General features: G+C 41.6%; 2 protein-coding genes across 3 annotated transcripts; both read right to left on the bottom strand.

The window, feature by feature from the left end:
- Positions 1-209: 209 nt before the first annotated feature.
- Positions 210-6696, bottom strand: LOC136358051 (toll-like receptor 7). 2 transcript variants are annotated; one of them, XM_066313870.1, is made up of 3 exons: positions 6334-6696; positions 4232-4356; positions 210-3784 (listed from the first exon to the last, which is right to left on the bottom strand). In XM_066313870.1, the coding sequence occupies exons 1-3, from the start codon at positions 6461-6463 to the stop codon at positions 644-646; spliced, it is 3396 nt and encodes a 1131-aa protein (XP_066169967.1). In that variant the 5' UTR covers positions 6464-6696; the 3' UTR covers positions 210-643. The 2 variants fall into 2 exon arrangements, with proteins under 2 accessions (XP_066169967.1, XP_066169966.1); XM_066313869.1 differs by lacking the exon at positions 4232-4356 and having other exon boundaries at positions 6334-6383.
- Positions 6697-13164: 6468 nt separating this feature from the next.
- Positions 13165-22893, bottom strand: LOC136358052 (toll-like receptor 7). Its single transcript, XM_066313871.1, is given in 5 exon segments — positions 13165-18201; positions 20866-20942; positions 20945-20986; positions 22195-22242; positions 22245-22893. Coding segments are annotated over 5 exon segments (3387 nt in total). The 5' UTR covers positions 22324-22893; the 3' UTR covers positions 13165-15060.
- Between the last annotated feature and the right edge of the window lie 629 nt (positions 22894-23522).

The following is a 23522-nucleotide window of genomic DNA, read 5'->3' as shown; positions in this document are numbered from 1 at the left end:
GAAAAGGTCCTCAAGCTGATAGTACAACATTAGAGAGGAGCCTTGAAGTCTTCAGGGACAAGCCAGATCAGCCAACAGCCCAGAAGGCAGATGAAAGGCAGAAATCTATTTGGAAATTAGCAGAAAATGCTTCTGAACTTCTGCCATGCTCTAGTATAGCTGCATGTTCCTCCTTTCTTACCACCTTTTCCACTTTCTCTTTTTTTTTCCTTTTACCTCTGTTTCTTTGTCTATTCTCACTTCCTCCTTGGTTTACTTGATTTTCTCCACCTGTCTTGTGCCTATTCCTTTGCCTCTCTGCTGTCCTGCCCCCCCTCCTTGCTTTCACAAAGCAGTCTGCAAGACCTACAGAACCGGATCTCACATACCTTCCCATTGTAGGATCTTCCCTTGCTGTGCAGTGATCAGTGCAAAGCAAGGTGCGTATAAACTAAACATCTGTTCTGGCAATAGTTTCTATTCAAACCTGAGAGGGCACAAGCAAATTATTTGATTTCAAAGTAATCGTACCTTTAATTTTGCAGCATTACAGTAAAGAGGTATATCTTCCATGCTTTGAGAGTTTCTGCAAATGAAGTTCAGAATCATTTGCTTTGGATCTTTTGATCTTGCGCACAGTAGCAATATTTAAGGGAGAGCACAACTAAATAGTTTCTTGGAGAAGCTTGTTGTAAGCCAGAGAATTGCTCGTAGCTATGGCATTTTTCAGGCACTGCCAGAAGTAGGGCTGAGACTGAGGATTAGTTGGCCATTCCAGGACTGAACTTCTGCACAGCCTCTTCCTCAAACGGACATAGCGGGACTTCTGTAAAACCTTCTCCAGAAATATCAAGATAATGACATCCATTTTTTCATCCAGAAGCCGCTGATGAGCCATATAAAATGTTGTCTTGAAGCGGCCACTTCTAATATACCTGTGGGTCAGCACAAATATGGTCTTTTTGCTCAGCTGAATGCTCTGGGAAAGGTTGTCAAAGACCGGCTGCCCTGGGAGCCAGTCCCTTCCTTCCAGGCATAAATTGAACTGCCTGGCTTTTTGGTTTTCCAGCCTTTCAACCAGTTCTTGCAGCACCCACTCATTCACAGCTGGATCTTCACCATCGTAGGCAATAAAGGCATCGTAGCAAGTGGCCGCTGAAGACAAGCGCCGATAGCCCTTCAGCTTGGCAGTGCAGTAATGGTAGCTGTACCACACATCCCAGAAGTAGAGATGGCTCATCACTGTGAACACCATCAGGCCAAGGACAGCTGAAGCTGACAGAGCATACAGGATCAAATACGACGTGTCCAGCTCACAGGTGTACAGATCCAAGAAAACCACGCTCCTTCCCTTATGTGCCCCTGGGCCAGCACAGGTCACGTCTGTGGCCAGAAGAGGAATGGTCACCTGCGTCCGATTGATCCACCAGACAAACCACACAGCCTCACAGTTACACTTAAAAGGATTGCCATGCAAAAGCAGCATCTCCAGGTTGTTAATGACATTTTCAGGGAAGCTGGATCTCTTAATTACTTCAATCTTGTTTGAGCTGAGGTCTAAGTACCTCAATTGAAAAGCACCTCTGAGAAAATGTTTGGATAACCTCAGAATGCGATTGTTTCGGAGCATCAGTTTCTGGAGGGATGAGGTGCAGTTGGACAGTTCTCGGGGCACATTACTCAGAAGATTATTGCTCAGGTCCAGAGTTTCTAGGTTCTTCAGAGACGGGAGGTTTCCCCAGATGAAACTCTTCAGGTGATTATTTGTTAAGTTGAGGACCTTGAGACTGGGAGGCATTTCTTCAAAAACACTGTGAGGCAAAAAACTGAGCGAGTTGAAGGAAATGTCCAGTTCTTCCAGACTGGTTAGATTTTTGAAGAAGGACAAGTATCTAGCATTGCCATCCATCCAAAAAGCATCTAAGCGATTTCCTCTGAATTCCAAAATTCGAAGGGATTGACTTTCCATTCCAGTATCAGCAGTGGTAGAAATGTCATTCTCATTCATCATCAGCTTCTTCAAATGGGCTAGGTTTTTCACAAAGCTTAGCACATGAGTAACACCTTCTGCCAGAAAATAATAGTTGTTATTGCTCAGATCTAGGATTTCTAAAAGTTCTAATTCTTTGAAAGCGGTTTGATATAGCAAATCAATCCTGTTGTTAGAAAAATCCAGATACTTCAATCCAGACAAGTAGGAGAATTCACTCCCATTTAAAGTTTGACTTATTGCATTACCTGACAAGTTGAGACATTTGAGGGAGCTAAGTCCCCGGAAGTCGGAGGGGTTAACAAAAAATACGTTGTTTCTGCTCAAATCCAGAGTTTTTCCATAGTTAAGGCAATCTGCCTTAACTAAAGACTGGTAGGAAGAAGACTCTTTGTCTTTGGAACGGCAACTTCGCTCATACACATCATACCTGAAATAATGCATCTCTTGTTGTACTTGCCTGTTGTATTGCTCGACTGAAATGCCAGGATTAGAGCAAAATCCACAGGAGTTGCTTTCCCCTGAAGAGGGAGAAATTTTATTCACTGACAGGTCAATAAACTTAAGAGCTGGGAAGTCTTCAAACACTGTCAGATCCACAATCTTAATAAAATTAGTCCCAAGATCCAACACGGTTAAATTTCTAAGACTGAGCAGTGGATGTAGATCTTTTGCTCTCAGTTCCTTAAAGACATAACCCTTCAGCTTCAGGGTTTCCAGGTTAGAGAGGGAAGAAAATGTCTTAGAAAGATTCAAGTAGGGAGAATACACCTTCAGTTCAAAGTTAAATGAAAGATCAAGCTGCACAAGGCTGGGGATCAATGCCAAAAACTGAGCATCTCCAATCTCCCTCATGAGGAAATTTTGGGAGAGGTCAAGTTCTCTCAGGTTCTTGATGTTTTTAAACCAGCTGCTGGGTATGCTCTGAAGAGAGTTGCTGTGAAGACGCAAAATTCTTAAATTTCCCAAGGAGTCAAAAGCCTTTGAATGTATCTGAATTGAGCCTATGGGACAAGGAATGCAAGGATATGGAGCATTATAGCAATGTGGGCAATTGCCACTTAGGTCGAGAATTTCTAGGTTGGGAAGGCCATTTAAATCCTGTTCTTGAATCTCTTGAATCATGTTGTTGTAAATATACAGTTCCTTTAAAGTAGATGACAAGTTGGGTGGAATTTGTGTTATGTTGTTGGACTTCAGGGATAGTATTGTTAACTTTTTCAGCCCCAGAAAGGCTGTTCTCTCAATTTCATAGGAAACATTGCATGGATTGCGGTAGTAACAGTTCTGTCCAAGATACAATACCTCTATGTTTCCCAGCTCTGAAAAGCTGGCTTTTTGGATAGAAAAGATATGGTTTGCTTCCAGGCTCAGCAAGGTTAAAGTAGCAGGAAGACCTCGGGGTATTTCTGCCAGCTGGTTTGCATCCAAATACAATGATTTCAATCTTGTCAGGGTAGCAAAACTGCCATTCTCAATTTTCAGTGGCCTGGTGCACACATGATTTTTGGGCCCCAGTTTGACAGGCACACAGTTGCATCTGAAGTCAATCTCCTGGAGGTTTTCAAGACGATCAAAGGATGTTGGGTAGATATGGGGAATATTGTTAATACTCAGGGTAAGATTGGTAGCATTTCCAGGGATCCCTCTGGGGACATCTGTAAGGCGCCGGTCAGTGCAGTCCACTGTCACAGAACCTTCTGATGATTTGACATCACAGGGTAAAGTTTTGGGAAACCAAACCCCTGACAGAAGCACTGGGCATATGGAGAGCAAGATAAATGGCAATGCATTTGACATCTTTGCACAAGGTACCTAAAACCAAGGAAATAAGGAGGTATTAGTTTAATGCAATGAGAATATTTCACCTATACCCAAAGTCAAGCCAACTATACAGCTAAATTGGCATCCTTGTCTCACACTGACCAGGAATAGATGTGCAGGTAGGATTATATGTGTCAGGAGGCATTCGTTGGTATTTCCCTTCTTTGTTTTCCCAGAGGACACAGCATTTTATGCATCGAAAGAACGTTATGAAACTAATGAAAAAACAGAGAGTGTTTAGCCTAACCAGGTGGCCCATGATACCTCAGCAAGTGCCTATCTCAACCTTTATTCCATATTCCAGGGCTTTAATGGACCTCAGAGCAAGGGACATTAGCCAAGGCAAGTGCCCATGGAACATATCGGAGAGCTGGTAGGGAAACCACAGAGACTCACTGCACCCCAAGCCGTGTCAGCATCACATGGGTACCCTTTAGCGTGCATCTGACAACACACATCACAGCAGACCCTGAAGTGCTGCCTGTCACCAGCCACGGACACAGAACCTGCAGCCACAGAGGGCAATCCTGGTAGCCACTGCACATCAAAGTCCAACAACTTTTCTTCCTTTAAAACAAGGAAGGTGTAGGAATGAAGCCTGCAGCCATCAGATACGCTGTTACATATATGGTAAAGAGATTTCCATGAGATCTGTGGCTAAGGGATTACTCTGGGCATGATGGTGTGCTGAAGCGTGATATGTTATCAGGCGGAAACAGCTGACCCTTTTACCCTCAGCCAGACAGGTAGAAGAGGAAGCGATACTGAAATGTCAAAATTCTGTACTTTCCTTGTGCAATACCCAAAGTCTTTGTAATCTCTTTGTTACTCTTGATATCTCTTATTTGTATATAAGTGGCTGCTCTTTGTCCCCCATTAATGATGGCAGTAACAGAATAGTTGACCACAGTCTCGCTTCCACTTCTCCCAAAAGTATAAATCGGCATTTGAAACCTTAATTGGTAGAGAATGAGAATATATCCATTTTACAGACAATGGAGTTCTTTTTCTCTCTTCACAAAACTAGGGATGCTTCTTTGGTAAGATTTCCACGGGAAGAACTTACATAGCACTGTACATTTGTATGTTGCAAGTCTAGTGTATTTATCAATTATCCAATAAATTGCACCACTGGTGAATCTTTGTCCATGAAAGTTCTTATTGAACCAAACCAGACTTACAGTGATGAATCAGTAATACAATTGGTGAATCTGTTCACAAATGAGATGAAGCTTGTAGTGTAAATCAGACTATTGTTGCATCTGGGAACCTGACCAGACTTAGTATTACTAAACTGTCTCAAATCAGAAATAAGCCCAGACACACCCAGCCCCTCTGGTTTCTGAGGACCAGCTGGGAAGCAAGGGAGGTTATTTTATGCCAAATTGCTACACATTTAACGCAACAGGAGAAAAAGCTAATTAGATTCAGCCTTTAAAGATGTGATAAACCAAAATAAACACTGTCCAGGTATTAGACATGGGCAAGGTATGATTCAGTCTGGATTGAAGACACAAACAGTCTACATGAACTTACATGAGCCATTGCACTCAGGCCCTGAATTTTAGGTACTAACCCAAGTTTCTCACTTTATTGTCATTCACCTAGGCTGCAGTCAAATTCAAGAGAGGAAGAGGGGAAGGAAGAGAGAGACTGAGAGATCCCTCTCCAGCTGCTGCTTGGCTCTGAACATGGAGAGAGCTCTAGTTTACTACACACCAAAGAGAGAGTAACACTGCACATTTAGGTGCCTTGAATTAGATGCAAAGAGTCTGGGCTTTTAAAGTCTTCATGAATTTGTTTGTAAGTTTCTCCTGTATTTCAGTTTTTTTAGGGACTTAAGTGTTGCTGCACAGAGCCAGCCTAGCTCTTTGTGCTTCATTTCTTCATATAGTCTTCCCTTTCCTGATAATCTTTTTAATACATTAGCTATTTGAACTGTAAAGAGTTACATTCTGGTGCTGTATCTGGCTATTTGGATGTGTAAAACCTTGCATCCATTATAGTACCAGAAAAAAAAAATAAAATTACTTCTAAATAAGAGCAAAAAGCAAGGCTGTCTTTTGCATTGTCTTTACAATGAGAGGCTTGTTTAACAGTACAGCCAGAGTATGTAAGCTGTTCTTTTCTCTGTGATCTATGCTTGGTTTCATAAGAAGTTTGAATAGAACTAATCTACTGATCTTAAATGGCATGTGCATAAACCCTTAATGATTTAGGGTTTCTCCAAATATTCTTCAACAGTACAGCTATGTGTTTTTGAAAGAAGGTTTGTTGCAGGGGTTCCATATATTTGTTCATGGGGGAAAGGCTAGAGAAACACCTCAGAAGTTAGAGCAAGTAAAAAATATATTATGCTCACTCTGAATTATAGAAACACAGATAAATCTTTTTCTTGCATAATTCTCTGCAGCTTCTAACCATAACAGTAAACTGGACCATTCAGAAAACAGAAAAGCAGAATATGTTCTTGAAAATCTTCTGCAGCATTTCCAGTCAAAAATGTCTAAGAGCAAATTTAAAATGAAAGTTTAACGTACCATATTCTTTGTGCTTCCAGGTCTGACCAATTAGATTCTGGAAAAGATCATAAACTGGAGCAGAAGAGAGCAGCATCAAAGTGGATTCCAGTGGTTCAGCTGAGGTGTAGAGGAGAATGTAACATGACATAGCCCACTCAAGACAACAGTAATTTACACCGTATCTTCTTTCTCTTCATCTGAACACCAAAGGAAGGCAACTTCAAAATCCTTGATGAGAGAGTATGAGATTAATCAGCTAGGAGACAAAGGCATTATGAAAGGGTAATATTCATGTGATCAACAAAGATTGCAGAAGCTCAAGTTCCTTTTTTTTTTTTTTTCTTTTTTTACTGTAAACTGCATGAAGGGAAAAAAAAGTTGTTAAATGACTTGGAAGTTTAGTAATTTTTATAATTGTTATTTGGGATTTATTTCTGCAGCTAATAGCTTCAAGGATTCAGATCTTTTTAACAATCACTTGTGTGCTAATACAAGCAGACACTTCTCTTAAGCTGAATACTTTGTATAGAAGTCTGGAAGAAATGTCTGTTAAGTGAAAGGAACTTTGGGTAGGGAACCAAAACCAAGACAAAAAGGATAATGGTGAGGGCATAGGAAAGTGAACACAAAGAAGTGAAAACTGTGTGAAAGAGTGTACACAAGTTGGATTGTGAATGATTTCTTCAAGCAACCAGCCACATCCTTGGTACATGTCACTGGAATATGAGATGCTTAGGGTCCAGTTTGCTTGCAGGAAGGTTTTCTAAAACACAACATCCTGTCACCTAACCCTGTAATTTTTGACAGGTGCTCCCTCACAGTTTGTGACTGCAAACTGTGGAAATTTTAATAGCTGTATCCACATTTAGCAGTCTCTTTTGCTCTCAGGTTGATCTTGTTTTGCTTTAATATTAGGAACTTGTTGTCAACCAGCTAAGAGCTTGAGGAGTTCAATTTCTATGTAAAGACCTCAGCTTTAACTGAGTACTAGTAAAATGCAGAGCCCTTCTTACCTTTATTTTTTTTTTAACCTATGAATTGTGGGAAGAAAAATACAGCAATAATGCCCTTCAGAGATGGGGGCAGGGTAAATGGAGGAGAGCTTTCAGAAGCGCAGGACTTCTGAACTATAACTTGATTTTTGGAGGCACCAGGAGTCACCGGTTTACTGATTTTAAAAGTTCAGTTTCCCTCAGAAATTGCACAAAATTTCTTTTGCCTCCGTTGAAACACAAAGTAACTGAAAGCAGAAAAGTACTTCCTACTGCATCATGTGTTAGGGGAGGACCTACTGGTAAGAGCCAATGTATACTACAGCTGCTGTGAGTGAGGAAAATAACTAAAAATAAAGCAGGAGTCCTTAATTGTCTTAATCCTTCATCTGTAAGTTTGGTTGACAGTTGTCTTGTAATCTGAGTAGTGAACTCACATTTCCTTTTTCTACAGGAGGCTGCTTCATCTCATTTGCTAAATCAAGATTCCACTGTTTATTTTAAATCTTGAAAGTTTACTTACAGTCCTTAAGTCTTGCTGCAATGTCTTTTCTCTAATGTGCTGACCCTCGTTTCAAGAATAAGGGTACAACTTCATCTATTCATGGTTTATACAGGGTTCAGTGTAACATGGCATAATTTATCCACAAAATTATTCAAGAAAGCCAGTTAGCTTGCTCATTTTTTGAAATACGTAAGTTGAATTTTCAAACTGATGCTGATGATAGTCATTGCAGAAATGTATTTGCAGGCACTAAGAATAACCAAAACAATAAACAGAAGATAGTATTGGAGGAGATTGGCGTACAAGGGCAGAGGATGCACTCAGGGCCTGGTGAGCGAGGACATGCTTGACAGATCTGCGTTAAGAGCTTACCCAAATTACTCAGGGTGGTGAGATATGGCCGAGGGAGCCACTAATGCCACAGAAACAGACACTGCCTTTTCTGAGAGCTCAGGCTGCCCCAGGCTACCTCAGTACCAGGACCGACTGGTTTACAACAGGTTAAAATTGTTTGCTCAAAGCAAAGGTGCCCAGTGCTCTTGTTTTTGAAAGTGAGTTACCTTCAAGGGAGCCAGAAGGCATCCAGAAATAGCTGAAGTGAGATGGAGCTATTTTCAAAGATCTCCAGGGTCAGCACTGCAACAGTGTCCCTTCTGCTTGCCTCTTCCTCAGGGCCAGATAAGATAGAGTACCCACGGACACCATTCCTTCTTTTCTCTGACGGATGATGAGGAGACGTGCCAAGGTAGTAATACTGGAAGTGACAGTGCATGGCAATGGAGAAACTGGTGGCAAATCATAAAACTGGCAGGTTCAGAGGAAGTTTGGCACTTTTAAGTGGGATGTCCTCAAATCCTGCTTTTTAGTGATGACATTGCTAGCCTTTTTTTCATGTTTCATGTAGGTAATCATGCCATGTTTTATGAAGTCATCTTCAGGCAAGAGCACTGAGTGAGCACTCAAACAGCCCCTGCAGGGCAACATGGAACTCAGACACTGCTGGATCCAAACAAATCCATAGTAGGAGAGCAGCTCAATATGAAATAAAGACTTAAGATTACAGCAGCCAAGCTACTGTACCACAGCTCGCATTAAACATGCATGCATGTCAATTTATGGAGTTCTAATGACCATAAGACATAATTTCCTTATTAATTTAGGCCTTGATACTGCCTTCTTGACAACTGTGCATAACATTTCTATCTGTGAGCACTACTATTCAATAGAGATTATTTTTATTCTAATGTCATGAACTCTACTTGAAATGGATTGATTTCTTGTCTCCCTCTATGTATGTACATTTACACATGCAAAACACCTATATGCAATAGGAAAGTATTTTGTATAGTGTGTGTATTGCCTATATCTATATATGGTTGCAGATGCATCACAGCACAAAGTTCTAAGTGTTTTTACTTGTTGAACCAAGTCTGAAGTCCTGCCATTTACAGTGGTTAAGGCTTCCGCTCCCAGCCCTGTGACATTCCTCCCTGGCTGCCCTGAAGCCCGTGCTGGAGCCAGATTTTCCCCTCACTTTCACACCACTGCTTTCTGAACCCTATTGGGACTGGGGGTCTCTTCAGAGCTGAGGGACAGTGGCATATGCCTCATTCTTGCCTTCCCTGAAAAGTCACTGTAGAAGTGAAGTGTTGGTATGTGCCACTGTCACTAGTATGCCCTGCTTCAACCCCTGCTCATGGAGTTAATTAATGCCAATTCATGAGGCAAGCAACCATCACCTGTCACTGAGTGGATCACATCTTCGTGACCCTTCACTCAGGCCCTGAAGATTCTGTGAACCCAGAAGAAAACCCAGACAAACAATTTTTTCCCCTCCCTCCCATCCTCAAGGTTCCTGGGCACCAGGTGAGTGCTCCATTCCTTACTGTGCTGGAGGGTCCCAGGCACCTGGCCCACCAGGCCCCCACAGAAGAGGGAGGTGAAGTACAGTAGACCACTGTCTGGAGATCCAACCAGTTATGACGCATAAAGGGGAGACTTGAACCAGAGCTGCTGCTGGACAGCGAAACCCACCAACCTCCAGTAGCAGGCATGCCTCCAGCATTGTTTGCATCCTCTGAGGACAGAGGGAGTGATTCATTCTTTTACATGTTTTGAGAGTCTAATCATAACTGTTATATTGATAGAGCAAAGCCTGGACTAAGATTTGACTTGATCTGCACAGGGTTCAGATCACTAGGCATCATAAGATTTAGTTATTAAGTTATTGAGGATTTAGTTATTTAATTGTAAGTTAAATTGTATTATGTAAATTTTGTATTACACCACTTACAGCTTGTCCTATGCTAATTTGTTTTCTGGAAATCCTGTGGCATTTTAATAATAATCATTTATGTGATAGACTAATCATAATATCCTATCAAAAATGCTTTCATTGTAACTACAACATAGTGCTGTCATCATTCTGCCAAAGACGAGCTCCTCCCTCAGTGTTGGATGAAAGCCATCCACTATGGATCCTGCTGTGGAGGCCTGTGAGCCTGCTAGGGGACTTCCTGGGGCTATGCCTTGGAAGAATGTCCCCTAGACTTTAACCTCTCCTATGGCCCCATTGTTTGACTGACATGCTGTCAGTCAACCCCAGTGCCACACCCCTCTGTTGGCCCATTGGCCTTTATACCCTTGGTTGACCATATATGGTCAGGTTTCTAGCAGTTTCTTTGTCCTTTTTAACCCCATTGGTTTGTACCCCTGTCTGTTCACCCTTGTGCTTCCCTGTTGGTCATTGTACTCCTTTTTCCCACCCACACCTCTCGGTGATTGGTTGCTACTGTTGGCTCCGCCCCTTCTACCCATCTATAAACCTGGACCCTCCAATCATCTGTGTCTTTGCCTCTGGACCCTTTTAGAGTGCGGATGAAATAAAGCCCATTGGAATTCCACGCAGAGGCCATTCCCGCTCTCTGGCAAGCTATCTGTGTCTGTGTATGGTGTGAGTGAGTGACTGCTGCGTGTCTGCCCCAACGCCGCCTTCACAGAGACGCTTCAGGAAGGTTGTGGCGAGTCACCATTGACCCACACTGCAACATCCTGCTAGTGAGAGCAGATATCTGTGTGTATGCACATGCATGGTGGCACTACAACTAATCTGAGCAGGGAATTCAGCAAGTCTCTATGATTTGCCTATTCTGTACAATTTTTTTTTATTCTTTGCTTTCTTTTACCTTTTTTCTTACAAGTGTAGCTCAACACAGGCCTGGAAAAGATGCACATGTATGTACAATCACACCTAGTTTGTCAATCACAGCGACCATACTGAGTCTAGTTGGGATGGGGCTCATTTTCTCCATTGCAGCCCTGCGGTACCCTGGTATAGGTTGGTGGCCAAAGCAGTGTGGATTACACACCAGCATTATGCCTATTGGGGAGCTTGCAGAGCCTCAAGGCCTTCTCCACTTCTCACACTGGTGAGCAGTCTGTGGGTGTGCCAGAGTCTGGGAGGAGTCACACTCACGGTTATAGAGCTCAGCTGACTAAAGGCATAACTCATGCCAAAGGTTCCAATAAAACTGGGGAGGGGTGGCAGGATGTGCATTTAACTAAAGCAGCCATCACTCAGGCTAGCTGCGGACAGGTCTGCTGCCAGGAGATGGTGTTTTGTATCACTTGTCTTTTTCTTTTTTTCCTTTACTTACTAGCCTGGCTTTATCTCTACCCAAGAGCTTTATCTCTACCCAAGAGCTGCTCTGAACCTGCCCTCCTGATCCTCCCCCAGCCTGGGTGCCTGCTAGACAGGGACAGCCACCATTCAGCCCAGGAGGGGCTGTGGAGCACCAGCACTGACAACAGACACCTGACAAACAACTGAGAGAGGGATTCTTACAGTGAAAATATGCTCAGGTTTCACTCCCCATAGTTCACTGCCTCAGAAACAGGCTCTGAGTGTTTGACCTTTAAAACCCCTGGTGTCCATGACAAGAGCTTCCAGCAAAGCTGCAAACGTCAAATACTCTTACCAAGAGAGCCAAAAATGTGTACTTGCACTAGGGAAGTGGAAGGATTAAAAATAATGTTTACAGACAAACATCAGACAAAAATCCTCCAATTTCTGCTATGCAACGGGGTATATTTTCAGTTATCTCAAAAGAATGCTGCTGAGAGAGGAATATTTCCTAACAGGATGAACTGTCAGATCATCAGACCAGAATCCAGACACGAAGCAGGGAGCGTAGAGAATTCAACACCAAATCCATCACCATCTTCTGTTCCCAAGGCTTTAAATTCTGTGAAAACGGAGGCAGTTTTCACAGAGCTGTTGGAAGTCACCTATTCATTCACTCTTCATAAGCACTTTGGGTGCACAAAATGCAGCCCATACAGTAAGCACAGTAAGATTAATTCTGCAATCTTCCTTCTGCTCTTTTCCCCCATCTCATCCTGTTAAATGCAGCTGGGTGGGTTTGCTTATAACAATCTGAGAAACACAAACTTGAACTGCTCATGAAATGCAACTCAGATTCCCACAGAAACTTAAACATTTTGTTCCTTCTGTCAGACCATAAAAAAATAGAAGGATGATCTTATTGTGAAGATGTTTACCAGTCTGGTGTGATTAACAGTTCATCCTTATATTCAAGACAGCTGGAGCATGATTTATGGACAAGGTTTGCATGAGAGTCAATGCCTACATTCTTCTCTATTTGACTGTGCAGGCCACAATCTGCTTCAAAAGAACGGAAGCACAAGCAACCTCTTGGCACAAGTAATTTTGAAGCTTTAGTTACAGTACTTGTGCACAGGGAAGGCAAATAATTCAGCACTTTATTTGAAACAAAGATATGATATATAATGCAACTGATCTGATACAGTGCATTAAATGTATGCCTTTGTGTAATGCTCAGGTGTAAACTTTGGTATAATTATGTGGTCCCAGACATCAGGGTTATTAACAACTTACCTGCAAAGTAATGTGGGTTAAATTATCTTACATTTAAGAAATTCCTTTACCAAATAAAGCAATACTGTTGATTCATTGTGTTGTGTTATAACAGTTACAGGCTCTTCAGGAAGAATGGGCAGGGCAGGCAAGTCAGGGGATGGCTCTTTACATGAGGGAGGGATTGGTGATGATGTGGTTGAGCATCTCTGGGAGGGATGAAGATGCATGTTGTTGTGGGAGTATACTATCAACCACCCATCTGGGACCAAGACACTGAGGAATTATTCCATAAAGAATTAAGAAATATCTCTAGGTCAGCTGTCCTTGTCCTTATGGGTGATCTTAACTTCCTGGACCTCAATTAGGAACACCATGCAATGGACACAAGCTGTCCTGAAGCATGTTGAATATGATTTCCTGGTGGAGATACTAAGGAAACTGACTAGGAAACATGCCCATCTAGATTTATTGTTTGGAAACAGAGAGGGATTCATTGGCAAAGTGATGATCGGTGACTGTTTCGGTCACAATGAGCACAAGTTAGTTGAACTTCAAATCATTGGTTTACAAACACAACCATAAGAAACCATAGCATCACAAAATAATTAAGGTTGGAAAGACTTTAAGATCATCAAGTCTAATCATCAACCTAGCACCATTACCATGTTCTCCATTAAAACTTATCCTCAAGTGCCATTTCCACATATTTTATGAACAATTCTGGGAATGGTGACTTCATCACTTCCCCAGGCAGTCTGTTCCATTACTTGACAACCCTTTCCATGAATTTTTTTTCATAATATCTAATGTAAAGCTCCTCTGGTACAACTCCAGTCCATTTCCTTTCATCCTGTCACTTTCTACATGGGAGAAAAGACTGACTCCCACTGTGTGTACAGCCTCCTTTCACGTGGTGGCAGACAGTGATAACGTCTCCCTGAATCACCTTTTTTCCTGGCTAAACAATGCTGCCTAAACAATTCTCCCAGAGAATTATGTAAAAGGCTTTACTAAGCTCTAGAAAACATCCACAGCCTTTCCCTCATCCACTAAGTAGGTCATTTCGTCACAGAAGAAGACCAGGCTGGTCCAGGAAGAGCTGCCTTTTATGAGCCCATGCCAGCTAGACCTTATACACTGGTTGTCCTGTACTCCTTGCATGATGGCATTCAAGATGGTTGGCTCCATGACCTTCACTGGCACTGATGTCAGACTGACAGGCCTTTAGTTCCGAAGATCCTCTTTCCAATGTTAAAATTAAATCATAAAGCATCCAGTCTTCTAAAGAGGCCCTGATCTTTCTCCTGCTTCTGTTGTAACTAAATAACAACACTATGATAATTTGGAGGGACAGAATCCTTATTGTTGGTTATATTATATGAACATTAGTCTTCTTGTTTTTGTGTTCTTGTTTGTCTGCATGCCTACTAAACTAAGTAAAAAAGGGACTATATTAAAAAAGGACCAGACAGAAAGCTAGGCAAGGAACTGCCAGAGGCAGCTGAGATCACAGAATCATAGAATGGTTTGGGTTGGAAGGGATCTGGAAGATATCTAGTTATTTGTCTCTTTGGTTTAACTGATTTTCTCCATCTGCCTTGTGCCTCTCCCTCTGCCCATCTGCTGTCCTGCTCCCTCTCCTTGCACTCATGCAGCAGCTCCATGCACAGGGGAACCCTTCATCTTAATAACTCCTTTCCACCTACAGCCTACAAGATCTTCTGAACACATATCTCACTTATCTTCCTATTTCAGTCCACACACGTACTTCCAAGTCTCTTCAGATTTGTGAGCTTTTTGAATGTGCAACAAAGGCAGAGTTCCTGTACCAGACCCAAGCACCTGACATCAGTCCCAACAGAATTTGCTTTCCCCAGTTTCCCCACTCAGACAGAAGTGGTAGACCCAGAAGCTGTAAGCCTAAGATGAAAAGATGAGATTTATTTTCCCAGCTCCTAAGATCAAAGAATGAGTTTTTCTAAAGCTACTTCTGGACACAAATCTGTCCACATTTTCTTTTCTAGATTTTCGTAAATATAGTAAATAGAGAAATGATACATTTTTATTAAAATTCTATTTATCCCAACAGTGTCTGAACAGCAGCAACATTTAGGCATAGTCCAGTCACTCCTCCACTCTGTGTACTTGAGCCACATGTTGACAAAGTGTCTAACCCACACTTGAACCAACCGTAAGAGATGCTGGAGGCCTATAGTGAACAAAAACCTGGAAGTGGTGAACTTCTGCATCAGTGACTTCCAGGGGGTAGTGCATCATTTCTTGCTGTACACCAGAAAGTGCCAAGCAAGGTGCATGTGCATCATAACAATATTTAAGGGAGAGCACAACTAAATAGTTTCTTGGAGAAGCTTGTTGTAAGCCAGAGAATTGCTCGTAGCTATGGCATTTTTCAGGCACTGCCAGAAGTAGGGCTGAGACTGAGGATTAGTTGGCCATTCCAGGACTGAACTTCTGCACAGCCTCTTCCTCAGACGGACATAGCGGGACTTCTGCAAAACCTTCTCCAGAAATATCAAGATAATGACATCCATTTTTTCATCCAGAAGCCGCTGATGAGCCATATAAAATGTTGTCTTGAAGCGGCCACTTCTAATATACCTGTGGGTCAGCACAAATATGGTCTTTTTGCTCAGCTGAATGCTCTGGGAAAGGTTGTCAAAGACCGGCTGCCCTGGGAGCCAATCCCTTCCTTCCAGGCATAAATTGAACTGCCTGGCTTTTTGGTTTTCCAGCCTTTCAACCAGTTCTTGCAGCACCCACTCGTTCACAGCTGGATCTTCACCGTCGTAGGCAATAAAGGCATCGTAGCAAGTGGCCGCTGAAGACAAGCGCCGATAGCCCTTCAGCTTGGCAGTGCAGTAATGGTAGCTGTACCACACATCCCAGAAGTACAGATGGCTCATCACTGTGAACACCATTAGGCCAAGGACGGCTGAAGCTGACAGAGCATACAGGATCAAATACGACGTGTCCAGCTCACAGGTGTACAGATCCAAGAAAACCACGCTCCTTCCCTTATGTGCCCCTGGGCCAGCACAGGTCACGTCTGTGGCCAGAAGAGGAATGGTCACCTGCGTCCGATTGATCCACCAGACAAACCACACAGCCTCACAGTTACACTTAAAAGGATTGCCATGCAAAAGCAGCATCTCCAGGTTGTTAATGACATTTTCAGGGAAGCTAGATCTCTTAATTACTTCAATCTTGTTTGAGCTGAGGTCCAAGTACCTCAATTGAAAAGCACCTCTGAGAAAATATTTGGTTAGTGCATGTATGCGATTGTTTCGGAGCATCAGTTTCTGGAGGGATGAGGTGCAGTTGGACAGTTCTCGGGGAACATTACTCAGAAGATTATTGCTCAGGTCCAGAGTTTCTAGGTTCTTCAGAGACGGGAGGTTTCCCCAGATGAAACTCTTCAGGTGATTATTTGTTAGGTTGAGGACCTTGAGACTGGGAGGCATTTCTTCAAAAACACTATGAGGCAAAAAACTGAGCGAGTTGAAGGAAATGTCCAGTTCTTCCAGACTGGTTAGATTCTTGAAGAAGGACCAGTATTCACGATTGCCATCCTTCCAAAAAGCATCTAAGCGATTTCCTCTGAATTCCAAAATTCGAAGGGATTGACTTTCCATTCCAGTATCAGTGGTGGTAGAAATGTCATTCTCATTCATCATCAGCTTCTTCAAATGGGCTAGGTTTTTCACAAAGCTTAGCACATGAGTAACACCTTCTGCCAGAAAATAATAGTTGTTATTGCTCAGATCTAGAATTTCTAAAAGTTCTAATTCTTTGAAAGCAGTTTGATATAGCAAATCAATCCTGTTGTTAGAAAAATCCAGATACTTCAATCCAGACAAGTAGGAGAATTCACTCCCATTTAAAGTTTGACTTATTGCATTACCTGACAAGTTGAGACATTTGAGGGAGCTAAGTCCCCGGAAGTCGGAGGGGTTAACAAAAAATACGTTGTTTCTGCTCAGATCCAGAGTTTTTCCATAGCTAAGGCAATCTGCCTTAACTAAAGACTGGTAGGAAGAAGACTCTTTGTCTTTGGAACGGCAACTTCGCCCATACACATCATACCTGAAATAATGCATCTCTTGTTGTACTTGCCTGTTGTATTGCTCGACTGAAATGCCAGGATTAGAGCAAAATCCACAGGAGTTGCTTTCCCCTGAAGAGGGAGAAATTTTATTCACTGACAGGTCAATAAACTTAAGAGCTGGGAAATCTTCAAACACTGTCAGATCCACAATCTTAATAAAATTAGTCCCAAGATCCAACACGGTTAAATTTCTAAGACTGAGCAGTGGATGTAGATCTTTTGCTCTCAGTTCCTTAAAGACATAACCCTTCAGCTTCAGGGTTTCCAGGTTAGAGAGGGAAGAAAATGTCTTAGAAAGATTCAAGTAGGGAGAATACACCTTCAGTTCAAAGTTAAATGAAAGATCAAGCTGCACAAGGCTGGGGATCAATGTCAAAAACTGAGCATCTCCAATCTCCCTCATGAGGAAATTTTGGGAGAGGTCAAGTTCTCTCAGGTTCTCGATGTTTTTAAACCAGCTGCTGGGTATGCTCTGAAGAGAGTTGCTGTGAAGACGCAAAATTCTTAAATTTCCCAAGGAGTCAAAAGCCTTTGAATGTATCTGAATTGAGCCTATGGGACAAGGAATGCAAGGATATGGAGCATTATAGCAACGTGGGCAATTGCCACTTAGGTCGAGAATTTCTAGGTTGGGAAGGCCATTTAAATCCTGTTCTTGAATCTCTTGAATCATGTTGTTGTAAATATACAGTTCCTTTAAAGTAGATGACAAGTTGGGTGGAATTTGTGTTATGTTGTTGGACTTCAGGGATAGTATTGTTAACTTTTTCAGCCCCAGAAAGGCTGTTCTCTCAATTTCATAGGAAACATTGCATGGATTGCGGTAGTAACAGTTCTGTCCAAGATACAATACCTCTATGTTTCCCAGCTCTGAAAAGCTGGCTTTTTGGATAGAAAAGATATGGTTTGCTTCCAGGCTCAGCAAGGTTAAAGTAGCGGGAAGACCTCGGGGTATTTCTGCCAGCTGGTTTGCATCCAAATACAATAACTTCAATCTTGTCAGGGCAGCAAAACTGCCATTCTCAATTTTCAGTGGGTTGTTGCACACATGATCTTTGGGCCCCAGTTTGACAGGCACACAGTTGCATCTGAAGTCAATCTCCTGGAGGTTTTCGAGACGATCAAATGATGTTGGGTAGATATGGGGAATATGGTTAATACTCAGGGTAAGATTGGTAGCGTTTCCAGGGATCCCTCTGGGGACATCCGTAAGGCGCCGGTCAGTGCAGTCCACTGTCACAGAACCTTCTGATGATTTGACATCACAGGGTAAAGTTTTGGGGAACCAAGCCCCTGACAGAAGCACTGGGCATATGGAGAGCAAGATAAATGGCAATGCATTTGACATCTTTGCACAAGGTACCTAAAACCAAGGAAATAAGGAGGTATTAGTTTAATGCAATGAGAATATTTCACCTATACCCAAAGTCAAGCCAACTATACAGCTAAATTGGCATCCTTGTCTCACACTGACCAGGAATAGATGTGCAGGTAAATAATAAATTTCAGACAGGCATCTATAGGTTTTTTCCATTGAATGCCTTTTTTTTTTTTATTATCACCAAGAATTCTGATGTTAATTATTATCACTCTCTAAAAATTGAATTTATTATAATAATAAATATTATAATTATAATATTAATATATAACATGAATATATATATATATATATATATATATATATATATAAATATTATAATTATAATAATAAAGTATGTCCTGAAAAAGGGACCTGGGGAGATTAAAGTCTGTTTCTCTGCAAACGTTCTTTTGTTAAGGGGAAAAAAATGGTATTAAACATCCTGCAGATTGCCATTGCACAATAGCCTAGATGAGCATAGTTATTTTTTTAAGTCTATGCAAGATGGATAAAATCTATATTCACTTAAAAGTTTGTGAAAACTTTCAAAGCTTCACTAGCAGGTGACTGAGTTCCTAATTAAATTTAACATCATGATAAGTATTCTTCTTCTATTAAATGTCTGAATGGTGTCGAGTTGACCCAAGACAGTCAGTTTATTTCCCTAATGTTTAGTACCAGTTTGCATTTTCACTGTCCAGTAAGGGAAGAGGGACGAGAAAATAATGTATCGATTTGAGGTGGGAACATGAAAGTCAAAGACAGGTTTAAAATTGGGCATGTTCCATAAAAGACTAATAATCAGACTACATAAACAGAGCCAAAATCCCACAGGCATGTTAAGAAGCTTCCAAAACACTCTCTCTGTCTATTGAGACTTTGTGGTCTTGCCAACTTCATAGATTTGTGTCTACAATGGGAAGAGCTTTTAATATTTCACAAGTTACTAGTTACTTCCTCAGCAGCAATCAGTGTCCAGGAAACCCCGGATGGCAGGGTGCCAGCCTTGGCTTGTGTGGCACAGGCAGAGGGAGGGGCCCTGACCATCTTGCTGCCTTGCCTAGCATCTTAACTGCTTGTTGTCTGGTGCTGGTCAAGAGTTTTAAAGACAAGACACCCCATGAAAATCAACAGCCTCAATTTCTCCCTTGAAAACTCAGTGGTGGAGGCTTGCTTGGTACAGAGGGCTCTTAACAATGAAGATTGGTTATGTGTGGCATAATAGCTATTAAATGTCAAAACCCAGTTAAGCAAGTGAAAATCAGATCATTAGGTAAAATGTTCAAGGTACATGTAAATGTTTTCATCTCTGTAGCTGGGACACAAGAACATGCACAGAGCTGCCAAGCAGTCTCTGTGAACCCTGTGGAGTGCTGCCAAAGCTCTGTCTTGCAGGTGACATAGTCTTGGAGGTGAAGTGAGGCTTCCTGTTGCATGCCCTGCTTACTTTGAGCACTTGCCCCCCATACAACTTTGCACTGTGTTACCTTAGAAAACCACAATGAATCTACCTCTGCATCTGTGTATCTGGAAGAGTGCTCTAGTGACCTGTAGGGCAGCAAATGTAAGAGAGGCCAGATCAGGTCCCATGCAGCACTGCACTTCTGCTATCTTGACTCAACATCCAAATGTCACCACTTTGGTAACTCCTTCAGTCGTTTTTGGAATTACTGAGCCTCAGTACAGAAGGTAAAAATGTGAAAGTCCACTGCAGACCTTGAACTCAGTGTAGCCTGATACAGTGACATGGTGCTACAGCGCTACCACAATTCCCTTGCCCATTCTCTGGAAATGTTCTGGTGCTTTCTTCTTTTCCACAGATCCTCTGGGAAAAGACAAAGTAGCCAAATACCACAGCTGGTAGCCATGGCTATCATTCATGCAGTTACTTAGGGAAGGCCCATATGGATTAACCAGGCCATGCCTGTGCTGTGTATTCACGTTTAATTATCTCCAACTATTGTGTTTTCATTTGCTAGGTATCAAAGTAACCATCATTTGACTTATTAGAATGCACTTTGGAAGAATGCACCCAGAGAGAGATCACTGGGTAGGAGAGCTCACCAGTGTTTTCAGTACAGTCTAGCCAATCCACTTAAAAGGATGATTAAGTTTCTGATTTCCTGATGTAGAAAAGCACTTGGATAGAAATTATTAATGAAAATAATCAGAGTAAGTCGGGAGTGAATTTGGAAAAGATAAAAGGCATTAATATCCTCCCACTCCCTGAGCTTTTCAGGACAACCTTTTTTCCTCCAGCAATGTGGTCAGGAATGTGGGAAGGAGAAAGAAGGGTTCTGCCATTGCTATTAAATTACATGGAAAATTTAAGGTCTTTCTTAGAGTGACAAGGGACACTGCCAAAGAAAAATCTGGTTATATTCTTGAAAAAAATCTGCCTTCCTTCATTCTTCCCCAGGGGACATAGGATATTATACATATAAAGGACATTAGGAGACTAATGGAAAACCAAAGAGCTCCTATGCTACCAAATGGCCTGTGATGTTCCAGCAGCTGCCTGCCTCCATTTCTTGCATTAGCAGACTGATGGACCCCAGGGCTAGTTTGGTTACCCAAGGCAAATGCCCATGGAGCACAGCAGAGAGCAGGTAAGGAAACCATAGAGACCCCCTGCACTGCAAGACATGTCACTCCACCATCACATACATGGGTGCCTTTTATCTTTATCTGTCGACGTGCACCACAGCAGACCATGAAGCGCTGGCTGTCACCAGCCGGGGCACAGAATCTGCAGTCACTGACAACTGATCAAAGCCTAGCAGCCTTTCTACCTTTAAATGAAGGAAGGGAAAGTTAATTAGGTTTTCAAGCTTTAAAGATTTGATAAACCAAATTAAACTGCTCTGTAGAAGCACTAGACCAGAACATGGGCAAGGTGTCATTGCAGTCTAGATTCTAGACAAACTTTCTACATGAACTCATACTCAGTCACTACATGCAGGCCCCTAATTTCAGGTGCTTAACCAAGTTCCTCAATTTACTGTCATCAACCTTATCAGCACTGAAATTCAAGAGAGAGTGGGAGAGAGAGAGAGAGAAAGAGAGAGAGAGAATGAGAAAAAGTTACTGCCTCTCTGCAGGAGCTGCTCGGTTTGAAGATCGAGGGAGATCTGCCTGAGTACACACCAAGAACTGATTAATGCTGCACAGTTAGGTGCCTGAAATTAGGTGAAGTAAATCTGGGGGTTTAAAGTCTTCATGAATGTGTTTGTAGTTTTCTTAAGACTGTTGAGTCTTTTACAATGTTTAGGTTTTGAATGTTTCAGTATTTTTAGGAACCTAAGTTTTGTTGCAGAGCCTGCCTAGCTACTACCATCTTTGTGCTTCATTTCTTTTTACGTTCTTCCCTTTCCTGACAATCTTTTTAATGCAATAGCTATTTGAACTGTAAAGAGGTACATTCTGGCGCTGTATCTGGCTATCTGCTTTCACATGTGTGAAACCTTGCATCCATGATAGTACCAGAACAAACAAAAAGACTTCTAAGCAAAAAGCAAGGCTGTCTTGTACAATCTCTCTGCAATGAGAAGCCTGTGTAACAGTACAGCTAGTATGTGAGCTGTTATTTTCTCTGTGATCTATTCTTAGCTTTATAAGAAGTTCGAAAAGAACTAATCTTCAGATTTCAACTGGCACATGCACCAACTCCTAGATTTTTCTGAAGGAAGGTTTTCTGTAGAGGTTCCATGTGTATTTCAGGTTACTACAGGAGGAAAGGGTAGAGAAAAATAAACACGTAAGAACTTAGGGCAGTTAGATAAGACATTCATTACTTGTTCTGTAGCACTACTGTACAATAAGTATTAATGCAAATTAATACTTTCCTTTCTAGTCATGATGTACTGCAGTTTCTAACCGTAACAGTAAACTGAACTATTTAGAAAACAGAAAAGCAGAATAGGTTCTTGAAAGTCTTCTAAAACAGTTCCAGTCAAAGATATCTAAGAGCAATTTTAAAATTTAAGTTTAACGTACCATTTTCTATGTGCTTCCAGGTCTGCCACACTTGATGCTGGAAGAGATGTAAAACGGAGCAGAAGAAAACAGCATCAAAGTGATTTCCAGTGGTTCAAATGAAGTGCAGAGGAGAATGTAACATGACATAACTCACTCATGACAACAGCAGAAATCACTACTCCATCACTACTTTTCACCTCGATTGCGAGTTGAGAAATAATTGAATGTGAAACAACGGCTTCAACCTACTTCCTCAAACATTTGTACTTAAAACAACAGCACCTCATTTGCTGCTCCACCCCCACATAAATGAGTACTCTTATTTTTCCTCCTTTAAACAAATTCTTACATTACTCATATATCCACATGCTTTTATTCTCATACTCTGCAATTTGCTGTCTTCCATGCCACTTTTGAACAGTTGTCATTTCAAACTGATTTTCCTAGATACAGTGCCACACCATAAAAAACCTGTAAGACCTACTCAAAAAAGATTAGCATCCAAGCCATGGGGAATTCCAAAGGACAATTGTGAAATATTTGGCCACAGAGTTTAAGATCAAATGAGCAAGGAGAAAAATGTGTTACATAAGCATAAGTTGGTCACTTCAGACTAAACTAAGATTTGCAGAAGCTTAAGTTCCTCCTTTTCCCCACCCCCTCTTTTTAGTGTAACTTGCATGAAAAGAGAGACAGAAGTTGGTTATGGATGTCAATAACAGTTCAGTTTTGGAAGTTTAGTAATTCTTATTATTATTTGGCATTTACTCCTGATGCAAATAGCTTGAAGAACTGGGATGGTTCTAAGTTGAAGTCTCTATGGAAGAAACGTCTATTAAGTGGACTTTGAGGAAGGGAGACAAACCAAATGAGGATAAAAATTTTAGGGGCAAGGGCACAGGAAATGGCATACAGCAAGGTCAAAACTGTGTAGGAAAGTGTAGAAGGGCCAAAGCTTAAAATTACATGATGACATAAGCTGATGACAATCCAGCATTTCACAGGACATGGTGTCTTTCAGACAGTTTCATACTTAGAAGCTTCCATGCTCACCAGAACAGACTGGTTCAATTTTTAGGATGCTTATTAGATGGAGTTTGTGGGTTTATGTCTTCCTTTTCCACATATTTTTCTTTACATTTGAAATTGCAATTTATAATTTCTCTGACTATAGTGGAGCTGAGAAATTCATTTCAGGTGACAGGAACCTGAAGAATGAACAGGGAAAGAATTTGTAATCATACTTTCAAATTGCTTGAGTTTAGTGTCTGAGTCATATACATATAAACAGGGACGTTGCATAGCATCATTGCCATTTCAGTCAAAGCCTAAAAAAGGGGTTATTA

The sequence above is a fragment of the Sylvia atricapilla genome, chromosome 2 (genome assembly GCF_009819655.1).
Source record: "Sylvia atricapilla isolate bSylAtr1 chromosome 2, bSylAtr1.pri, whole genome shotgun sequence".
Classification (NCBI taxonomy): Eukaryota; Metazoa; Chordata; class Aves; order Passeriformes; family Sylviidae; genus Sylvia; species Sylvia atricapilla.
The sequence above is the reverse complement of the archived record's forward strand: the minus strand, read 5'-3'. Positions and strand labels throughout refer to the sequence as shown.

Bases quoted from the DNA above. Each gene is read 5' to 3' on its own strand.
- LOC136358051 (XM_066313870.1), bottom strand. From the start codon at position 6,463: ATGTCATGTTACATTCTCCTCTACACCTCAGCTGAACCACTGGAATCC. The intron at 4,357-6,333 runs GTACGTTAAACT...TTTTAAAGGAAG, and splicing joins CTGGAAGCACAAAGAATATG to AAAAGTTGTTGGACTTTGAT. The intron at 3,785-4,231 runs GCTAAAGGGTAC...CCTTGGTTTTAG, and splicing joins ATGTGTGTTGTCAGATGCAC to GTACCTTGTGCAAAGATGTC.